Raw genomic sequence first — 22,994 nt, 5'->3', positions numbered from 1 at the left:
GGGTGGACCCAAACTTCTTTCATTTCAGATATTGAGGCCACCATACTCCTGGAAACATTCATAGTTCTTGAAATGGCTGTATAACCTTGTCCTAATCTATGCATCACCACAGCTATTTAATGCTTCTTAAGTTAAAATATACCAATGATAAAAAATACAACTTGTCTAAATCATAGGTTTATTGTTGGTTATTTGGGTGGGAATTAAATAAGGCACATTCAAATCATCTTTAAACATTCAAACCTCAAAATAAAACAGTGGTACAAAAATACTTAAGACTTAATCTCTGGTAGAAGTTGACATCCATTCAGTTAAGATTAGACACCATAAAGAATAAGATGCTGTTTCTGTGAGTGATGGGCCAAAGACAGCAGACACATGGAGGGAGAGTACCGAGTACAACAACAGCTGTTCAGCAGAGGTGTCACACTGAGTTTCAGCCTCATCCCCAATGAAACAGACTGATCAAACACATCCTAACAAGTGAATTAGGTGACATCTGTGAACAGTGACATTATTGAAAAGACTAACACTGAAGGTGGCGGTTACACGGCACTGCAGCCTGGATACAGCGCTCTCAAAGGGGATTAGACGTCTTCTAACGTTAAAGTTTCAATCTGGAACTTTTGCATGTTGTATGAAGCCCATTTACGACTGCAGTCACCTCACAGCCGACTGATTCCTAAATCATACCATCAGTTTGTGTACACTGGTCAATGTGCAGGCAGCCGTTAGCTTTAGTCCACGTCAGTACTATACCACAATGTATTAGTAGAAACTGAAATGATAAACATATCAAGATACGGCAAAACTGTGCAAAAACATGAAATAATCATGCATAACTTCAATACAATCACATGTATTCGGAAGTTATGTACTAAACCAACATTTTACTCATTTTGCTCCTGCAAGACTTCTTGTGATAACCAATTATTCTGTTAAATGCTCTTTTATTTCATCACTTAGAGTTGCAGTCTGTGATGGATATTTAGCTAGTTAGCATATTTAGATAGCTGGAATGTGCCAGACTGTCCAGCTGCTCCTGACCACCGGTCCTGTGTACAGGCACAAACATGCACAGGACACGCTGGAGCAGTTTGGTGTGGCTTCATCTAAACCACCTGGTTTCCCACATACAGAGGCAGCCCCGTTTACAAACACCAGATCTTCTTTCAGCACACACACAACACACAACACACAGCTAGTGGACTATGAGAAGAAATTCACTGAATTTGGCAAATATTTTGGATTAGAATTTCTGACAGTAATTTAATTTCTTTTGTTAATAAATTGTCAAAAATAGTATTTACTTATCATAATGCACCAAATGGGACATCTTTAGGTGACCAAAAAGCCAGATATTAATTTTACAGTGGAACAAAAATAGAACACTGCTCCTTGACAAATGAATGAAACCAGTGGCTGATGGTCAGTTTTACACTTATCAACTAACCAAGTAAATAACGGACAGTTTCAGCTCTGTTTTTAACAACTATTTAGTGGAATCATTTATTTGGAAAGCAAAATTTGATTTAAAAAAAATCGTACGAACACATAATCATGATACAAAACTGCTATTTACAGTTAAGTCTTGCTATCTTTGCCTTATAGGACATTCTAAGTGAGTGCAGACTCTCAGTGTGTTGGACAGAGCAGCAAATACAACTACATTAATAGTCTCATACATTTGGGATATCGTCTTACATATCTGATTTCTGACCAATGTGGCAGGTCATCATTTGTCAGTCTTGAATGCATCAAATATGACTTTTTGCGGACAATGTGTCTGTACTTAAACATGTAGCATGTTCTCATATATCGTATAACTTTTGTGTTATTGGTGGTGCTGCTGTTAACATAGCTAATAAACATGTATGAATTGTTGATTGTGATTTGCAGGAAGTCTCTGAAAGTTTATTTTTCATCAAATCAACTGAAATCTATGGCTGAGGGTGGAAATCCACCAATTATCTCTTGGTTTGATTTGGAAAACAGTTGGCAGTGAGATAAATCCAACAATTCTAATCAACAGGCAAAAGCAGGTCAATGAAGCCACTCTACATTGTGCAATAAACCCATTCTAACATTTAGGAGAAGCTGAACCTCTCTAAACACAGCACTCACTACCATCACACGTCATAAATTAAATAAAACAATACTGATGAAACAATAAGGGGGGGTAGTACGGAGTTTAGTATAAAATGTAAGCGAACCAGCTAAAGGGTAAATCAGTTTTAACACTGAACCCAAGTTAGCGTCTAGTATTCAAGTAAAATAAAACAACCACCTGTTTCTCAAATATAATCTGGCGCTCCAGTGTCAGAGCTACAGTCTCGTGGCTCAAAACAAAACTGAAGTGTGAAATAAAGTAAAGTCAGTTTGCATCCCTTTTTCTGTTGTGAAGGCTAGAAGAAGAATGTGCTTTAAACTCAGGAGAGAGTAAGAGGACCTTTCCTGATCCTTTCATACAATCTGCATTTTCACACATTTGCTGAGTCTGGACACAACATGCCATCATGAATCAATCAGTTGCTCACCCAAATCTGAGAACATATTCTCGCCCTTTAATTTTATGGTTTATCTAAGATTACTAGGAAATTCATTGTGACTTCAAAGTGTATGTTTAGTTGAAATTACAAAAGTATGTGATCACTTAGCTGTGATACTGATTGCTTTCATACCATTTGTCTAGGTTTTGAGAGACGTCTGATTTCTGCCTCTATTTCAGACCAGCGGAGGTGAACAATTCAAAAACATCTAGTCAGGAAGAGTGTTGTCTGCTTGGCTCGATAATCCAGTTCCCACGGTGAACAGTGTCTTCTGAAACTACTTTCTACCGAGGAAACAGGCTGGTGAAAATGTCTCATTTGGAGGTTTGTGGACAATCAGCAAATAAAAAACTGCAGCTGCTCATTTAGGTCAACAGCGACACGGAGTTGCAAGGACGGCCATTTAGCAGTTAAACATGTGAAAGCAGACTATTATATTTTGTACAATAAAACAATGGAGGTCTACTGTTTATGCCGCTGTTTTGGAGATGGAGTGAAAAGGAGACGGATTCCTGACAGACAAGGTACCACTGCCCTCACAACCACTACAGAGGCAGACATCCAGGAGTCAGTCAGGTCAAAACCTGGACAAATAAAACCAGAACCTCTGCAGTAGCTGGGTGAATGAACTGCAGAAGTAGGTTGTGGTTTCTGTGAGAGGACACAGACCCAGTATGAATGAAGTCAGATGATGAGTCAGTTACACCTGATCTCAAATCATGTGCTTACTTTTTTCTTTTTTGGCAAACATTTAGCTTTTGGGATGTCTTACAGTGAGCAGTTCATTTCCCAGAAACTGATTGATCTCATTCAGTTCTCTTCTAATAGTTGCTCTACAACACCTTCATTCTGGTCATAGCCTCCTTGATTTGACGGTGCGCTCGTCTCTGCTGTTTGGTTGCCGTTTCTCTGATCGCCACTGTCAGTCTGGATGACGGGGTGCATGTCAGTGGCGTTGGGGTCTTCATCCTCGCTTTCTGACTGCAAGGCTTCAGCTGCAGCAAGAGGCTGAGTCTGGCTGACGGCGGCTTCCTCTGATTCTCTGTTCACAGGCCGGTGGGTGTGAGGCGGAGCAGACTGAGCGGTCAGCATGTGTGTAGAAGAGAAGTCAGGTGAGCTGCTGGCTTGTGGCGATGCATCAGAGGGCGGGAGGGGCGAGCTCTCACTACCTGTGCTGCAGTTAGAGACGTCAGTGGAACACAGTTCACTGGTGTCAGCTTCAGCATCAGCTGCCTCTCTGGATGTCTGGACACCTGCTGGCACAGCACCTTCGCTAGTTTTGGGAGTGTGTATGCAATTTGCCTGATCATGATCTTCTAAAATGTATTCAGTCGTGTTTGGAGCATGTGGAGAGTCAGGTGGCTCTGGAGTGTGCACTTCAGAGTCCAGCGTGTGACAGCGAACCAGGGGCCGCTCCTTCTGACGGAGCCCAGCATCAAAGCTTCCTGACGGGCTGCTGACCTCCACCGTCTCCCCCCGCCTCAGCCTCCTCCTGTCTGGATTCACCTGCGAGGAAAAATCACCATCACGTCAGAAGACTAGGATAAAGCTGCAATACAGGGTTGTTACTAAGGATCGACCGATGTGTTCTTTTAGGGCCGATGTCAATATCTATTACTAGTTATCAAGAAAGGCTGAAAACCAATATTTAGAACCAACATCCATTAAAAGTCATTGATTGATTGATTTTGAAGGTTTTAATTTAAATGCCTCTCAAGGTAATGAAACGGTCCAAAAAGCACAAAGTCTGTTCAAGTCTCTTACATCTCTGTTTTATTCTGCTCAAGAGAGGCACTTGGGTCAAGACACCAGATGGCAGACCTCAGCCATGCAGGGCCCGTCGACCTAGCTCACTACTGTGTCATTAAGTATGAACGACAGAAAAAGACCCATGGTGTATGTTGTGAGGTCCCTCTCACAACAAAATAACATATACGGATAAGAAATTTCTGCACTTTAAGACTCATCAAATCAGATCATCTAGTCCATACTGAGAACCTGTAATGTAGATCTGAATTTTCACAAGACTAAGTCATGTTGGCATCTGCGGCTGCAACAGGAAGTTCTCTTTCGTACACTACCATGGTGTGACACAGCTGAGAGGTGCCCTTTCATATATTAAAATGCTGAACCAGTGACAACAGCACCTGCTACAGGCATCACAAGGATTCACCCTCTATGGGGAACATCCCTGTCTATCTATTAGCAGCTGAGATTTCAGCCACTGACATTACTTTCTACACCGCTTGTATGGCTAAAGACAAAGAAGAACCTCAACAGTGAGAATGTGAAGAGTGTACCTGGTTCAGGGCTGGTGAACACCTGGAGGAAGGACCAGAGGAACCTTTCTTCATCTGCTGGATCCTGAATCAAAACAAATCCAAACACACTTACGACAGTTCCTTGAACTAAATCCCCTTTAGTTTTAATTTTCTCTGAATTATTTCTCTGTTGACAGTTTACCTGGACTGGGCCAGCTTCTGTCTCCTGCCGTTGGAGTGATCCTGGAGCCTCAGGCGCTGCACAAATGAATGAGCTGCAGGGACCACAACACAGACACAATCCTGGTTAAAGACCAACAGCAGACCAGTGGATTTCTGGCCTGATCCTAAGAATTTTACTATAAAATGAAGTGTCAAGTTCAGGGCTTGGACAAAACAATCTAACTGCAGCATGACATGACTCCAATGACGAACTTTTAAGGAATGTATAGTTTTGTTCCAAACACTGAGGTAAATGACACTTCTCTTGGAGCCTCAGTGGCAACTTTAGGACCACATGGCTTTTGGAAATGAGCTGATATTACATACCCAGGGCTCCTTTGGGCACAGAGAGGAGTTTGATTGGTTCAGCATCAGGGGAAAGTCCAGAAGCTTTCTGCAGAGCTCTTAGGATTTCATGGTTCTGCAGTAGAAACCGAGAAAATGATAGTGTTACTGTGCATGTTGTTGTGCTTTGTTGTGTATTGTTTATATCGCATGACATTTAAAACGTAAAAGACTGATACTTCATGCTGACTGGAGAGGTCTCCAGCACTTGAAAAGATCAGGACTAACTTTATCCTTAAATATAAATATCAAATATTTCTTCAACAAAACCAGATGTGACACTGAAACATTTCAGAGGAACTGTACATATGTACAGATAAGTACGCTTTGGGCATTTTTATTCCTGACAATATCATCATACAGAACAGGAGAAAAAAAAACATTTTCTCTTGGGGCCTTTATGAGTGAGTAGATAGCAAATGAAAAGGGTTCTAGGCTGTACAACAACAACGACATCAGGGTTTCTCCACTGTTCAGCTAATTTAACTTAATTTCACAATAAATTTTAAAAAATTACAATTGTCAAAAAGTATGAAGGTAAGTTGTAAATGATTTTTACATACATTATGTTGATATTTATTGTGTCATACTAACCTGATTCATTCAATGCATCACATAACTCCCAGAAATGTACAGTAATCACTGAATGAATGGGGCCTGGTGAGCTAGCAGGAGTGACAGTGCCACAGGTCTGACGGTGAAACTTCAAAAGAATCACAACTTGCTGGCCAAACACACCAAAGGTGTGTGATCTTTTCTGACAGCCCCAGTCAGATGTAACAAAATGATAGCTTGTGTCACTGGAAGGGGGAAGTATTTAACACTTTTGAAAATTAAATGTGAGACTTTTTAATAACATCTAAGACCTTTTCTTGCAGGAGCTAAAGTTAATGTTTTTCAAGGTTTTCAAGACATGCAGATACCCTAATATAGAGGGTTTTAGGCATTATAAAGTTACGATTTTAATCCAACACCAAGGAGGGGTCTGACTGGTCTCAAATTCACTCTTCTGCATTACAAACCAAAACATACAGGAAGAATCATTAGCCTTTTTCAGATATGGGGTATGTAACGCTGCTGCTTCATCAGCCTGTGACAGCATAGCAGAGGTCACTTTTACATTAATGTTCCTCACAGCTCTGAACAAAAGTGTACATACACTTGTAGGGACCATGTATATCATGTCAGTCTTCAGTTTCCAATGACTGCTGTAACTCTTCATTTTCTGTGATGGAATCACTGAAACACAACAACTATGGATTTTGGCTCTTTTATAGACTTATTATAGGTTGTCAGGAAAATTACAAAATCTGCTGGGTGAAAACTATGCAGACAGTTCTTCATGGCATGGTCTCTTACCTTCCTACCTACTACAGAGCCACAAACACTACAGTGAGAAAGTCTGAGAGTTCAGCAAAGATCTGAAAAAGCAAATCATTGACTTGAACCAGTCAGAAAGTCACTTGGAGTCATTTCAAAGCAGCTTCAGATCCCAGAATCATCAGTTTGTCAGGATAAAGTTCATGGTCCAAGTGTGTTACTGCCACGATCAGGAAGAAAACATAAGCCATCACCTGCTGCTGAGAGACGATTGGTCAGGATGGTCAGGAGTCAACCAAGAACCAACAAAAAGCAGCTCTGGATGGATCAGAAGCTACTGGAACACAGCTGTCAGTGTCCACAGGGTGTTACATCAACTATGAGCTGAGAGGCTGATGAAGAAGGAAGTTCTTCCTCTACAGGAAGAACCTTAAAGCTCCACTGAAGTCTGCTGCTGATTACATGGACAAAGAAAAGGCCTTCTGGAGGAAAGTTCTGTGGTTCTGTGGAGTTGGACTGCACTAATTCTGTTAAGAGTAGTGTTTAAAGATACAACCAGAAGCCTGTGGACCGCTACCAAAAACACCAAGTTGTGCTGAAAATAGCCAAGGGGACATTTAACTAAATATTGTATGTATATTTTTGGCCCAGCAGATTTTGTCGTTTCCAGGCGACCTATAATAAATGAAAGAACCAGAATGCATGATTGTTTTTTTTTTTTTTTTTTTTGCGTGACAAAGTGTTTCAAGGATTCCATCACAGAAAATGAAGAGTTACAGGAGTCACTGGAAACTAAAGACTGTCTTGATACACAGGGTCTTTACAAGTGCATGTAAACCTTTGTTTACAGTACACTGTACCAATCTAAGTGCCTTCATACGTGGGATTAAATTTAGATGCCGTCAGATAAATGGACTGGAGTGCACGTTTTAAAGAGGCTATAAAGAACTATCTTCAACCACAAGAAGTGCAACAAGTTCTGCAACAGAAGGACTAACCCCACAGAACCCTGTCCTTGACATCATGGAGTCATCTGGGATTACATGAACGAACAGGAGACAGACTGAATCCACACATCAAAATTCTCCAAGATGCTTAGAGAAGGTGCTTGAAGAACTGTGTGCAAGTTCAAAGAGGCCTTGTATTGTTCTAATGGCACTTTGACAGAGCTTTTTTCTCTTACTGTATGCTGGATAAAGCTGACCTGTCAATAAAAATGATTCATGGCACTATTTTTGAAAGGATCCTTACTTTACGTTTAGTGCCTAAAGTTTGGCACCGGGCTATGTATAATAGAGACAGTACATAAAACAGACTTTGATCATTTAGTAAAATGTGCTTCAATCCAAAGCTTTAAAACCCAGCATGTGCCAGTCTACTGTCTCCACATTGTGCATATGATACCACCTTGCCACCCAGTTCATAGGCGCAGTCCAGTGGTGTTCTCTGCCTTTTATTCCTGAGGCCCGATACGGCTCCGCCCCTCAGCAGCAGCTCCACGAGGCCCTGGTGTCCACCTCGCACCGCCTCATGGAGAGCTGTGTTCCCCTGAAGGTTCGCAATGTTCACCAACGCATTACTCTGCACACACATTCATGTTTTCAAGAATAGCATTAGTGACATAATATTGTATAAGAGTGTGTTCTCTCTTTACCGTTCAGGAGAAAGTGCAGTTGTTTACCTGTAACAGGGTGGTGGCTGTTTCCAGGTTTCCACGGAGACAGGCATGGATCAGAGGTGTGTTGCCATACTGATCCTTCTTATTCAGTTTGGCATTGCACTCCAGCAGAAACCTCACCACCTAAAAATCAAACACATACAAACATGCATCACATGCATGTAGTGTCACAGTGCCAGTCGTTCTATTACAGAAGAAAAAAAATAACTCTGTGCCTTGTTTGTATTTTGTAAACCAATCACAATCGTCTTGGGTAGAACCAAGCTGTGGTGCCCGAGTCAAACGACAAAATGCTGGTGGTGGAAGGGGAGCAGAGTGCTGTGTGAAATACATCAGGGAAAAGGCAAACGTATATCCACAGTTAGATTCCAGTGAGTAGGCCTATGTGAAGGTCAATAAAAGCCCGGTCCCTGCTGCAGAGTCATACGTTTGTAAGTACAACAATGCCTTAGGCTGTCTCTCAGTACTTACTGACTTCTCTCCTCTCCATCGGGTCCTACTCCTCACAAATATGTAGTTTCATGATAAGAAAGATTCAGTATTTTCCTTCCTGACCACTGTAGGGTTTAACAAAAGCTATTCCAACATGAGGCAATAGTGCATTTGCTGGGGACTATTTTCTGTGGTGAAATAATCCACATTTGGTAATCTAGTAAGTATTTGGGGCATAATCCAAATAAACTGCAGTGTGTGTTCATGTAATAAAGGAATGTGTCACTTGATACAACAGCAGGGCTCACTGCATTGTTTGTAATTCTCTAGACAACAATGAATCTCTATAGAATAACACATCAAACCTCAGATACACTCATACCACTTGTTATGAGGATACATTCAATGTTGGTTTTGATATTTTCATGGAATTTGTTAACTTTTCCTGTTTCAGGTCAGTTAGGATTACCAAGATTATTTCTATTTGCTAAACAACAGAATAATAAGTTAGAAGTTTACATACATTTCCTTAGTATTTGGTAGCATTGTCTTTAAACTGTATGACTTCAGTCAAACATTTTAGGTTTCTTTCCACAAGCTTCTCACAATAGTTTGACAAACTCTGGCCAATTCCTCCTGTGAGAACTGGTAGAACTGAGTCAGGTTTGTTGGTTGCCTTGCTCCACACGCTTTTTCAGCTCTGCACACAAATTTTCTACAGGATTGAGATCAGGGCTTTGTGATGGCCACTCCAAAACATTGACTTTGTTGTCCTGAAGCCTTGTTGTAACTAATTTTGCGGTATGCTTAGGGTCATTGTCCATCTGGAAGACCCATTTACACCCAACCTTTAACTTCCTGATAGCTTGAGATGTTGCTTCAATATTTCCACATAATGTTCTTTCCTCTTGATGCCATCTATTTTGTGAAGTGCACCAGTCCCTCCTGCAGCAAAACACCCCCACAACATGATGCTGCCACTCTCGTACTTCACAGTTGGGATGGTGTTCTCAGGCTTGCAAGCTTCCCCCTTTTTCCTCCAAATGTAATGATGGTCATTATGGCCAAACAGTTCAGTTTAAGTTTCATCAGACCACAGGACATGTCTTCAGAAATGAAGGTCTTTGTCCCTGTGTGCATTTGCAAACTGTAATCATATATGTAATCATACATACATAAAGATATATATATACACACACACACACACACACACACACACACACACACATACACACACATACACACACACACACACACACAGTATGTGACATACTGTATATGTTTACACCCTTACTTGAACCACTTCTAGGCCACTTTGCTCCTACCTGGATGTGGCTATTCTGGCTGGCCAGGTGAAGCGGCGTGGCGCTCTGGTTGGTGCGGGCATTGACACTGGCCCCGTGGCGGATTAGCAGAGCAGCCAGCGCCGAGTGGCCGTGCAGAGCTGCGACATGAAGTGGTGTGAAACCGTCAACGTTGCAGCTGTTGACACCAAGAACTCCAGCCTGCAGCACGGACAGCTGCAGGACACACATACGACACATAAGCAACTTTTTCAACCATGCACACTTCAATTACAAAAGTTAAACTGGTTGCCATGTGTCTGCCTGAGCAGCTGTCAGACCTTCTGAGTGGGAGCGCAGTCTGGACACTGACACAATGGGTGGCAGAGCAGAGCTTCAGAACGAATGTCTCCTTCATCCTCCTCATCTTCATCCATCCACTCCAGCAGGTAGCGCACCTAACATAGACGAGAACAGTGCTGACCCAAGACTGTACTGATTCAAAGCAAGACGATAAGACGGACAAAGTGCTGCTCATTTATCTCACCATCTCCACATCATCATCTGCCACAGCACGCAGAAGCTTCTCCACCTGTCAAGCAAACAAACAGAAGTTGTCACACAAGATGGCAGAACAGCATCCTACTGCCTCTAAAGCTGCTTCTTCTTCTGTGGTAACAACTGTTTAAGGAGCCTCATATGAAGATTAGTCCAACTGCTTGTCTGCTACCACAGGGAATGCTATTTCAGTTACCACCAGTGTTGCTACTGCGAGCAGACAAGAGCATCGATGATGTTGTAGTTCTTGAGTTGTATTTCATTTCAGTTTCAGATTGTTTTATTCATTTAGGGCAGCAAGTTTTTTTTTCTCTGCTGTTAGGTTGTTGCTTTTGTGTTTTGCTGTAGTTCACCTCTCTGTGTCGGACTCGATCTCCCTCTGGTTTGGCCTCTGAGCCCAGAGAGGATGTGCTGGAGATGGAGGAGCGACGGCTGCTGCAATCTGAGGCTAGAGGAGAGCAACTTGGAGACTGAAAGGAAAAAGAAAGAAAGGGTAAAAAAATCTATCAAGGCTGATGCTGTAAATGCAAACACCCCACACTTTAATTGAAATACAGATGTATTAACAGCTTCCTACAGGCACATATACTTCTTGATCTAATGCATTATACAAATGATGGTATCTGCTACATTGAGCCAGAAAGCTTTGAATTACAGCCACACTGAATCTTTTTGATGGTAAAATAGATGCAAGTTGAGAGGGATAATCTTGCACTTTGTTTCTGTAAAAAATCGACAGTGTTACTGTTCATGCTGCTCTGCTGTATCTGATCCTGACCCTTTATACTGAATGATTTAATAAGAGTCACTCATTCTAACCAGTGATGGAGGAAGTATTATGGTCTTACACTTGTGTAAGTTTAGCTACCCCGCAAAAGTAGCTTTACTACCTTGCATAAATGTTGTATTATAAATAGAAGTCTTGCATCTGGAATTTGACTTCTTGACCTCCTGACATCTACATTTGCCTGGTAATGGCCAAGATCAGCATCGCTAACTCTCACACAACTCTTAAAATCAGTCATTCTATGTTTTGTTTGACTTTATCAAGCAGCTGTCTGTCACACAGCAGCAGGATCTGTACAGCAGCCCAACTTACACGAAGCAGAGCAGCTTTATATTTGTGGCACAGCAGGCAGGGCAAGCTGCTACGGGTAGATTCACAGCATGCAGTATTTTCATTTTTAGCACAAGCCCAAATATCATTTTCTCCAGAGCATCATCGCTTTCCCTTCTGTTGTATCAAGCGGATTGTTAAAGGAGTTTCCAGGTTTGCTGCTACACATTGTGGACCTAACAATCAATGTATTATTTATTATAAAGTCAAAACATATGTTTATGTATGGCCGCAACCATAAATGAAATGCAAAAAATTAATAAATAATAGGACTTAAATTTGGCACTGCAGGGCTCACAAATGTAAAATTAATCTCTGCTAGTGTTGCTTGGTTTGTCAAAATTGTTAGAAGGAAGCTGATTATCGGGAACACGTCAGGAAAAAGGGATAGAAATGTAGAGAGTTTTCCTATGAAATAAAGAGAAACATAAGTGAAGTGAATGTAAAATTCCACCAAACTTAAGGTGGAGGAAGCAGACGCTATAGCTGTAGATTGTAGTACTATCCTCAGAAACTTCTGTTGTTGTTAGTAAAGGGGTTTATTTTGGGGTCATATAAACATTTGTCATAATTGTTGTGATGTCAGAGATCTTTCTGATGAAGACATGAGAGCAGGTGACACTCACGTCTACTCCACTGCCGCTGCGCTGACGTCCGTTCTGAGTCGACTGCAACAACATGACAATCTACGGGGAAATAAAACACACACACGGATGAATAATACAACTGAAATGTGTTTCACTTTGTTCATGTGCATAATAAAAGGGATTTTTTCAGGAAGTTGTTGCAGAATCTGTTGAGATTTTTACAGCTAATGATCATAATAACACTCCTTGCAGTGCTTTTGAGAGAAGCATGTTCAAGAAAAACAGTTATGGCCCGTCACTGGCCTGGGAGGTTGTATTAGAGCCTCGAGCCATGGAAGCAAATGCTCGGCCCTCTCTACTTCCCTGCCTTGCCTATACACACCGTTGCTGATGGTACGAAGAGGACAGAAATGTAACGGAAAGAGAGGCCATCAGGAACCATAGAAGAAATTAGTAAGCCCTTAAAATCAATTCTAAAACATACTGGGAGCCAGTGTAAAGAGGCTAAAGCAGAAATGATATAGCTCTGAGGTCAAACTCAGACCACCAAGTTTGAAATCAGTCGATCAGTCAGCTCTGTTCCCTCGACCCAGCCACTCAACTCTGGCGGTTCCTGGAAACACCTACAGTTGATCGGATTAGCTTAATTTCAGCGCTCTAAAACATGGAAACAGTGTCAGTCTGGCTAGAGTGGACATTGCCTTGATTTATTTTTTCCTTTAATGGTGTGTGATCAAAAGCTTCAATTAACTCACTCTGTGCGTCGGTTGCCATCTTTAATCAACTTGACTGCAATTGTGGTGATGCAGAAAACTGCTTCAAAGGTTAACACTTAATGGATCTCCCTGAAAGCTTGGCTTAAGACATTAAAAGTTTCTCTGTGATGTTAAATATTCATGAATAAGTCAGTAACATAAAAGTTAATATTGAAATAAGGACCTGAATATTACATTTGATATTTTTTACTTTGTCATTGTGGGCCACTGAGTGTTGATTGATGATGAAAATGGCAGGTTTCCTTCTTTAAAATAAAATCTACAAAGCAAAGTGAGTGGGAAAAAAAGGGGTGTCAATACTTTCTGGATTCAGTATGTTGTTAGGGCATTTAGGTTTCCCGCATCTCACATCCAGAAAACAGTCTTATGATTTATTCTGTGCTATTTTTATAACAGGAAAAACATGTATTTTGGCTTTACGGTCTATATGGAATGCAACAGCTGCTCTCTTTGGATTTCTGACTCTACGACAGTCCAAAGTTATAAGTTCAATAAATGTTCACAGCTTTTGGAACAGCAAACTTTGAGGTGATAACCTTCACAAAGTCACTAAGAGGAACAAGTATGTTAGAAGTAAGTGGATTATTAAGCTCAGTATTTCTGCACTTTGGATGACGCTGTGTTCAGTTTAGATGGGCTTGTCTCAAATCTCAAAGAAACCTGAGCCAGCCTCAGTCCAGAGTTTTGTGCTGACGTGGAGTTCAAAATGTAGAAAGGCAACATCCTGCAAAGTGAAAAACCAGCAACTGGCTTCCTTTTTTTTGCTGAACAGCTGGTAAAGTACAGCATTTGGTAACAAACATGTCAACATTTTGGTGCAGTTCCTCTTTGTCTGCCAAGCCTTATGCTGCTGACCTTGGAGTTGAGTGCACACTGCAGTGGTGACTCTTTGCTCCTGTTAAGGATGTGGGCACTGGCTCCGTTTTCCAGCAGCACCTGGATGATTCCCTCGTAACCCCAGCGGGCCGCCATGTGCAGCGCTGTGTCACCTTTATCGTTCTGAAGGTCCAGACGACACGTTTGGACATCATAGTACACCAAGGCCTTCACACACTGGCAAACATAACACACAGCATGACCACCATTAGAGAGAAATCTTCTTCCCAGGACACACGGAAAGGGATTTTCTGACCCCTGACAGTCATTCACATTATTAATGAACTTATCCATCTATCATATTTTGCAAGATTTACTTTAAATGTCTAATTTAAGAAAAGAAAGAAAAATTAAGTTACCAGATCCAAAATCAAAAGCAGCCAACTCAAAAGTAATTCTTTTCTAATTACATACAAAGTGTTTTTCTGTCATGTTTGGTTCTTTTATCACTACAAGAAGCTGAAATGATCAGAGTTGCTCTGAAATTACAGAAACAAAACGAATGTTTATGTTGCTGTGTTTGAAGGAACCTCAAGACTGATGAATAAATCTAATGCTCTGGACTGAAATGGTTGGAGTAAGAAAAGTTAGTGATTGACGTACATCCTCATGTCCATACATGCAGGCGAGGTGCAGAGGAGTGTTGCTGTTGTTGTCCTGAGCGTCTGTGTTGGCCTTGTAGTGCAGCAGCAGCAACTAGAACACAGAAACAAAGACGGGACATAAGTTGGACCTACAATGTTGTTGTACAGTGTTATAGCCTTTATTTTTTCCTCAAAGTTATTACAGGCTTTGCATAGAGTTCATTAGTTTAGGTTCGTTTTCCATGTGAATAATCTCTTTCTACCTTAAAACGCCTTAGAAGTAACTCTAGTCTGCTGCCTCTTGTTGAAGAAGTGTCTATCTCTCTGTCCACTGACCCATCCCCACTCAGCAGCTCACCTATGACACACTGCTCAGTGAAACTACACTACACTGCACAATGCCAAGCTGGAATACGAGACTGGACAGTCAAACATGCTGGAACTGGAAACTGATTCCAAGGAGGAAAAACGATAGAGTCCCACCCTGTAAAGAAGGAGACAATATTGTTTTGCTATGTATGGAATCCTGGAAGTCTGATTCTCTGTTTTGACACTGTCATCAGTACACTGCAGTTTCAAGGTGGAAATTCTTAACAATGGTACTGACTGCTTATGTTGCTCATGCTGTGTTTTCCAGTGTACAAAAAAAACATCTTTTTAACATGTTAACAAGGTGAAAAACTTTATTTTCACTGGAGAACATGCTTAAGACTTATTAACAGAATGAAATACAATGCTTGCAGTCATACAAACCAAAGTATGAGAGACATCAATGAACACCAAAAGGCTTGGTTGACATTTATATTATCTTTTCCCAATATCTCCAAGCAGTAGCAGTCACGAGTCAGCATGCCATGTGACAGTGCATGATCAACTGGTGACACCATGGGAAAGGGTGCATTTCTGACTCCAGCAGGGAGCTCAAACTTCATATTCTACGTCAGTCAGCAGGAAGATGATCACTAGTGACCAAACAGGAGTTTTAACAGGGGAAGAACAGGAGTTTCGAGAACCGGAGAATCCAGGTCGGGTTTGGAGCACACCTGAGACGTGCTCATCGTTTTCTTGGTTGTGCACCATGAATGAATCCCCCAGGGTGGACTGTAGAGGCACAATTTTTCTGTCACATCCTGAGGTGTTTGAGGGAGAATATTTGGTGCAACTAAACTGAACTGTACGTGATGGCATGTGCTGGGTGGCCAGGCACAGTTCAGCAATGATTGTGCACAAGTTTTTGACCATAACATTCCTGTTGCTCCCCACCGACTTTACTGTCGTTCTCTTTTCAGAGTCAGCGGCCATTGTAGATGATGGATGATATTCTTTTGTAAAAGCATGACTAGTGCCATGAACACTTTACCACTGCACACAGAGGTCACTTTAAGAGGATCTAGGCCAAATTGAAATCAGGTATGTTTTTTTTATTTTTATAGGCACAGTCTGAACTTTTGTTCTTCCCTTGTAGAAGTACTAACTAATTAAAATAAATAAATAAATTATGAATTTTACAATAAATGAGTGGTCCTTAAGAACAGGATGGCTTTTTTTTTTAATGACATTAAAAGCAAGTAGCATCATTACTTATAGCAAGCTAGACAAATTGCCTTTTTTCCCCCCTTGTTTTCCTTTTCCTATCTAATGATAATGGGCGCTGCTCACGCTGGCTGACTTGACAGCTTCTCCCTCCTGTCTCCCTCTGTTATTGGTCACTGTCTTTTTATGTTTCTTGGACGGGATGTAACTGTAAAATACAACTTTCCTGAGGTACTCTACCAAAGGGATCAATACATTTCTATTTAATCTAATCTATTTTAGTATCTTCCCTACTAAAATCCTGGCACTCTGCAATGAGGCCACACTTTTTTTTTTAAGTTGTATGTCATGGGATAATAATCTTTTTAAAATAATCTTTTGTTTAGTCTCTCATGATTCTTTAGTATACTACTGTACTGTAAATGCAAACAAAAAGCTGGTATGCAAAGGAATTGCAAGTATCTAATAATATCCAGGTACGTGGCCAGCATGAACACATAAAAGCTGGTCATTGATAAACGTTAAGTTAAACAAAAAGCATCGAGGTGGTGGAATAACAGCCACATGATAAATTCTGCATAATGTCTATTTCTACAGAATCGTGTGCTCACTGAGACTCCCTGGTATCCACGCTGGCAGGCCAGGTGCAGTGGTGTCAGGGCATGGTAGTCTGTGGCATTGACTGGAGCTCCTTTACGAACCAGCACGTCAATCAGCTGGGCCTGACCTGACACAAAGCAAACACACAGGTTGATTTATCATTCTTATGTGTAATTATGTTACATGTATGGCTCACAGTATTAAACAAATTCATATTACATTCTCTGTGTGATCTGCTCACCACAGACAGCAGCGGCATGCAAAGGCGTGTAACCTCGGTCATCCCTGGAGAACGGCGTGATGATGGACGGATCATTCAACCGTCTGAAACACAAAGTCAACAACCAGTTGGTTTATAACATTACTTAATGACTGGCTTAAATAGAGACCGGCAATTAGGATGGAGCAGCCCAAGAGATTTTGCAATCAATGGACTCACAACAGAGCAGGAGTTGTACCTCCACAACACACTGGAGCAAACTATACCTGGTAAAGTCCCATTAGCTTTTTGGAAATTAAAGTTCCTGGAAAGTTTGGTATAAAAAAACACTATGATCTTCCTGTGTCCTACAGTATTTCACCGTTGTTCTGCCTATTTCCACAAGAAACGCAAAAATTCTGATGTGCATGTAGCCTTAAACTGAAATGTATTTCACGAAGTGTGTATATATTTGTTGTTTCACTGTTTGTAAAATGGCCCTAAATACCCTTTGTGTGTGTGTGTTTTTATGTGTGTGTGTGGTTGTGTAAGGTGGTGGAGGTAGTGTGGACTTGTACGGACCAATTTTGACTTTGCACCATATTTATGGGGACATTTCACAGGTTGTGAGGACTTTTAGGGTGGTCCTGAAGCGGGAAGTGAAACTGCTTTTTGTTCCTAATTCACAGTTCTGATGTAGGACAAAATGAAGAAAAGGGGAAATTATGTTTCGTGGAAGAGAAGAAAATAGTAATCAGGTATTCCCCGAAAACATTGCAGCACAATTTCACTTATAATGTACGCAGTGTGAATAAAAAAGAAACACGACATTTGTTGCTGATCACACAATTCAGCAGCCACACAGTAATGACGTACATCACAGTGTTGCCCAACATCTCAACACTGTATGAGAAAAGCATCACTTCACTTGATTGATCAATCTGCTATCTTTCTTTTCACAGGATTGTTGCTAGCTTCAGTCAAGTGCCCTCTGTCACAGAATAAACCTTGACCAAAGGACTAACTTTAAGTTCTTGGCTAACTTGGGAAAAACTCAAGCAGAAACTTTTGCTATGACAAAGGACATGTATGAGGAGCAAATAATGTCCACAGCTGTGATCTACTTCACGCTACTTTTGGCATCTAACAACAGAAACTGAAAAATACGGAACTGAGATATGGTGAATATAGCTGCATTAAAACAGAAAGAGTGAGGAGGACAGACCAGAACAACACTGTGCTTCCATCTCACAGCATCTGTTTGTGTCAAGACAGTCAGCAACAAATAAAACAGAGCATTAAAATGACTATTACATCTATTTTTACTAAATACCAGATTTTCATGCCTCAGAGTCGGCTGAAAAGAAAAACAGACCCCACTCATGAGGACAGGGCACAAAGGACAGCTGTGCAGACGTTTGTTGTGGACACTTTAAGTCAAGGTGATTTAAAGCTCCTTCTATATTACTTGTGTTTTTTCTATGTGTGTGTCTGGATACTGACCCGGACAGCTGGAGGTCACAGAAGTCACAGGAGCAGAGGGGGTGGCACATCCTGACGTCCTCATCACCCTCTCCTTCACTCAGCAGACGTTCCACCTCAGCTTCGTTTCCATTTGCTATGTGCTATACACACACACACACACACACACACACAATGAGAGAAACTGTGACCCCTGCAACAACCCCTAAATTTCTTTCATGACAACAGGACGATGCCAGAAGGACACCAGGAAATATTCCCAACACCATTCGGCTCCATTCATTTCAGTGAGGAATGCGTTGACAACACATACCTCCTGAATCAAAGCAACAAAATCCAAAACTGAGCAATGCACAGCAGAAGATTTAAGCCGTGTGTAGCATTTGGCACGAATAGAAGATTTCAAGAAAGAACTTCAGATAATTTCATCTTTACAAATATGAGAATTTGCCTCCCTTCTTTATATACTTAGTCTCAAGTAGCAAACTAAAGATCAATTTGGTTTTGGACTGCTGATGAGATTCTAAAAAAGACATCTGACAGCTCCCTTAAATGAAAGTTCATTAACTTGTAACTCTTTGTTCTGCTGCTGTTCTTCACATCCTAGCCCGACAACCATTTAGCATATTAGTGAACTAACAGTGTTAACAGTGGATGATTCCACTACCATGGCAATGCGCCAACAGCGTAATGCTCAAAAAAGAGGGGGTGGAGGATTCACTGATTTATGTTAATACAAGCTGTCATGAGTCTTTGAGCAGCAGCACTTGGTTTCCATTACAGGTACATCTGCATTCAAGTCAGCATGGACCCCGAGTTTAGTTCAGTGACTCCAATGGATTGTGTGATTCAGCAGCTGCAGAGTGTTGCAGCTCACCTCAAACAGACAGTGGATGGGCATGGCAGCGCTCTGAGACAGTAGACTCATCCTCTCTTTGAACAGTGCCTTGTCGTTGAGTTCGCCTGAGCCCTGAGGGAAAAGAAAACAAAAAAGACATCAATTATCTTCATTACTGTCAAACAGCTGCTGAGATACAACACCGGAATGGCAGAATATAATTTGTCTCACAGAGTGCGTGTCCTGAAGCTTTCCCAGGTTGATGTACTCCACTGCAGCCTCGAAGGTGCTCAGACAGTAGCTGAGCTCATCTTTACTGGACTGGCTGAAGCAGAAGTTCCTGATGTAGCTCAGGTTGGCCATCCTGAGGACACACAACAATGAATTTCAAGATTGAAGCCGGTACACAGCTAATCCCTGTCAAGCAATTTTCAAAGTGAACTAACCACACTGAAAGAGCATTGTCAATGACCAAAGTGGAGCTTCTGACTGAGAGCTCTGACTCGTATGCTCCATGTCAAGCACTTTAAAGCAAACAATTTCTTCCCTGTTATTGTTTAAAATCCTTAATACACAGTACCAGTCAAATGACTGGACTCTACTACTGCTTTACGGGTTTTTCTCTATTTTTACTCTATTTTTACAGTGTAGAACAAAACCAAGGACATCAAGACTAACATGAAGAATTCTGTGGTGAAAAAAAGCAAAGTAAGCAGAACTATATACAGTTTGTATAATTTGGATTCCTTCAATAAGCCACTGTTTGTCTTGATGACAGCTATGGAGACAACTCGCAAAATCTTAACATCTCAACCATGAGCTTTACCCCTGGAACGGTTTTGTCTCCATAAAAGACAGTGAGTATGTGGTCAGAGTACAACTCTTGTTTCCATTTTCAAACAGAATTTTATTTCAGCCAGTGTTTTATTTCAGTTACTAAGTCACAGGTCAAAGTGAATGTCCCTCCATGCTCACCAGTTGGGAATTTCCGTCTTCACCAGCAGATAAAGGACGACAGAGAGGAGGTCATCTGCACTCACAGCTTCTATACTGACTGCACAGAAAGGCACACATTTAGTCACTGAAAATTACACTGAAGCAACTTACAAAAATAACAGTGATTATTTTCACTCAGCTGTCCTGCCCGGTTTTCATCTTTGCTATGTTGTCCTGATGCTGCTGGACACTTTACCTCTGTCCAAACCTAATGACTAAATTGGCCTCTTGACAAACATCAATTAGGAGTGCATAGCACTGCTCTGCAGACTGACAGCGGGGCTACTGTGAGCCAATAAGCTGGGATTTCCAAAGCAAACTGGACAAACACATTAGAGGCGACAGAGTACTGACTGTCTTGTCTGCTGATCTGATTACACTCAGCAAGGCCTGTCCCAAGATGTGACCGGTTGACTTGATCTGACTTTACGGAATATGGCTGATAACACTGATAATCCTTCACTTCACTGAATTACATATTTCATACGGTGGCTTTCCTTATATGAAAAATAGAAGATAAAGACATTTATCTTACATTGTCAGACCTCTGCACATGAATGCCATTTTGTTCACGTGACTACAGCTTTTGTTTCCTGGTGGTTTTGGACTGTTTTCAAGAAATGTGTCTGAGCTGAAAGTGATCTGATTAGCTTCTCTAACAGAGTGTAGAAGTTGAATTCAAGCGTGCTTAATTTGTCAAACACGATCCGTGACTATATGCAAGCCTGAATAAATGACTTGGACATTGTGCAAAAGGCATGGGTGAAAAAAAAAGCATCTGCACAGTGAGGATGCTTTCAACATACACGAGTGACGGGAGTAAGTGATCTTTGCCTTAAAAACAGGACCAGTTCTTCGAGACACACTTGCACAGTTTTTTAAGGTATTTAGCAGGTATGTTGTTCTAAGACAGAGATTCTCTTCATGTAATCCCACACTGACTCTATGATGCTGAGATCAGAAGTCTGTGGGGCCAAACCATCTGTTGCAGGACTCTATGTTCTTTATGACTACGTGTATGTCTAAGCTTGTTGTCCAGTTTCAGGATGAATCTTGGATGCCTCCCTGACGGGTAATTATCTGTCTCTCAACTTTATTTCTTCACTCATTCTCACAATTTTCCCATTTCTACTTGGAGAAATGCAGCACCAAACCTGCCAGAACCCTGCCCCATGCTTCATGGTGGCCTGCTGTCTTCTGTTAGAGCCAAATATTTCAAATTCAGACTCGTCAGTCCAGTTGAATGGTGGCAGAAATGAAGCTCAACTCAACAGTTCAATGTGGCTAAACTAGTGTAATTTCCGGACTATAAGCCGATACTTTTTTCCACACGCTTTGAATACTGTGGCTTTAACAATGATGTGGCTATTTTATGGATTTTTAAAATTTTTGCAAATTTGCCTCGAGACGAAAGTGACATTGAGAGCGACAACGAAAGAGAGACTGAGGAAGTGTGTGACGAAGGAATTGTGAGGCTGTTCAATTCCGACACTGAAGAAGAAGACATTAGTGGTTTCAGTGTGCAGGAGGAAGATGAAGACAGTGATCATGACTTTTCCTGGTAGGCTACTGTATATACACACATACACTACCGGTCAAAAGTTTTAGAACACCACATTTTTTCCAATTTTTTACTGAAAATTATTCAGTTTCTTGTGTCATTGCATTCTGAAATGAAAGCATAGAACAAACAAGCAATTTTAGTTGAAAAATAAATCATGGAATCAATTTATGGACCAAAATATATTCCAAACTTTTGACTCATCAAAGTAGCCACCTTTGGCAGATACAACAGCTGAACACACTCGTGGCATTCTTTCTACAACAGAAATCAAATATTGTTCAGAAAGTTCTTCCCAAGTCTGTTGTAGAAGTTCCCATAAATGTGTGGCACTTGTAGGCTGCTTGGTTTTCACTCTTCTGTCTAGTTCATCCCAAACCAGCTCGATGGGGTTTAAGTGTGGAGACTGTGCTGATCACTCCATGTTTTCAAGCTTACCATCTTGTTCTTTTTTCCTGAGGTAGTTTTGGCATAGCTTGGACTTGTGTTTTGGGTCATTATCTTGCTGTAGGATGAACCTCTGACAAACTAGGTGCATACCAGAGGGTATTGCATGGTGCTGCAGAATGCTGTGGTAGCCATTTTGGTTCAGGGTACCTCTGACTCTGTACAAGTCACGGACCCTGGATCCAGCAAAACAGCCCCAGACCATCACACTCCCTCCTCCATGTTTGACAATTGATGTCACACACTGAGGAACCATCCTCTCGCCTACTTGACGACGTACAAAGATCCTGTGTATTGAAGCGAAGATTTGAAATTTTGAGTCCTCAGTCCATAATACCTTTTTCCAGTCTTCAGTAGTCCAATGGCGGTGTTTCATGGCCCAGGAGAGCCTCTTTGTCTTATTCTGACGTCTTAGCAATGGCTTTCTTGCTGCAACTCGTCCTGTCAAACCTGAAGCTCGAAGTCTTCTCTTCACAGCTGAAACTGAAACTTCCTTACTATGACCACTATTAAATTGTGCTTGAAGCTGTTGTCCTGTGAGCCGCCTATCACGCAAGCTGATAACTCTCAGAAACTTGTTCTCTGATTCAGTTGTGGCTTTGGGTCTGCCAGACCGCTTCCTGTCAGAGTTTCCCCCAGTTTCTGAGTGCCCTTTGATGGTGATGAAAACTGTACTCACTGACACCTTGACTTTCTTTGCAATTTCCCTGTAGGAAAGACCTCCATCTTTAAGTGTTATGATGGTCTGTC

General features: G+C 41.3%; 1 protein-coding gene across 3 annotated transcripts in view; it reads right to left on the bottom strand.

Annotated features, from left to right (window-relative positions):
- The window catches only part of ankrd27 (ankyrin repeat domain 27 (VPS9 domain)), a 44,966-nt gene that overhangs the window by 1,676 nt on the left and 20,296 nt on the right, over positions 1–22,994 (bottom strand). For 2 of the 3 annotated variants that reach the window (XM_008302766.1, XM_008302765.1), the window contains exons 10-28: positions 20,216–20,294; positions 19,472–19,604; positions 19,280–19,372; positions 18,424–18,545; positions 16,963–17,045; positions 16,733–16,848; positions 14,608–14,700; positions 13,984–14,181; positions 12,392–12,451; positions 11,002–11,118; positions 10,638–10,682; positions 10,432–10,548; positions 10,133–10,327; positions 8,379–8,498; positions 8,105–8,278; positions 5,360–5,453; positions 5,013–5,085; positions 4,850–4,913; positions 162–4,055 (exon numbers count right to left, since the gene is read on the bottom strand). In XM_008302766.1, the coding sequence (XP_008300988.1) occupies positions 3,360–4,055; positions 4,850–4,913; positions 5,013–5,085; positions 5,360–5,453; positions 8,105–8,278; positions 8,379–8,498; positions 10,133–10,327; positions 10,432–10,548; positions 10,638–10,682; positions 11,002–11,118; positions 12,392–12,451; positions 13,984–14,181; positions 14,608–14,700; positions 16,733–16,848; positions 16,963–17,045; positions 18,424–18,545; positions 19,280–19,372; positions 19,472–19,604; positions 20,216–20,294 (2,672 nt within the window). In that variant the 3' untranslated portion in view covers positions 162–3,359. Of the gene's footprint in view, positions 1–161; positions 4,056–4,849; positions 4,914–5,012; positions 5,086–5,359; positions 5,454–8,104; positions 8,279–8,378; positions 8,499–10,132; positions 10,328–10,431; positions 10,549–10,637; positions 10,683–11,001; positions 11,119–12,391; positions 12,452–13,983; positions 14,182–14,607; positions 14,701–16,732; positions 16,849–16,962; positions 17,046–18,423; positions 18,546–19,279; positions 19,373–19,471; positions 19,605–20,215; positions 20,295–22,994 lie in introns of those variants that run through there. The other variant, XR_521032.1, reaches the window with a different exon arrangement.

Source organism: Stegastes partitus, unplaced genomic scaffold (assembly GCF_000690725.1).
Source record: "Stegastes partitus isolate 25-593 unplaced genomic scaffold, Stegastes_partitus-1.0.2 Scaffold1875, whole genome shotgun sequence".
In the NCBI taxonomy this organism is placed as follows: Eukaryota; Metazoa; Chordata; class Actinopteri; family Pomacentridae; genus Stegastes; species Stegastes partitus.
The sequence above is the reverse complement of the archived record's forward strand: the minus strand, read 5'-3'. Positions and strand labels throughout refer to the sequence as shown.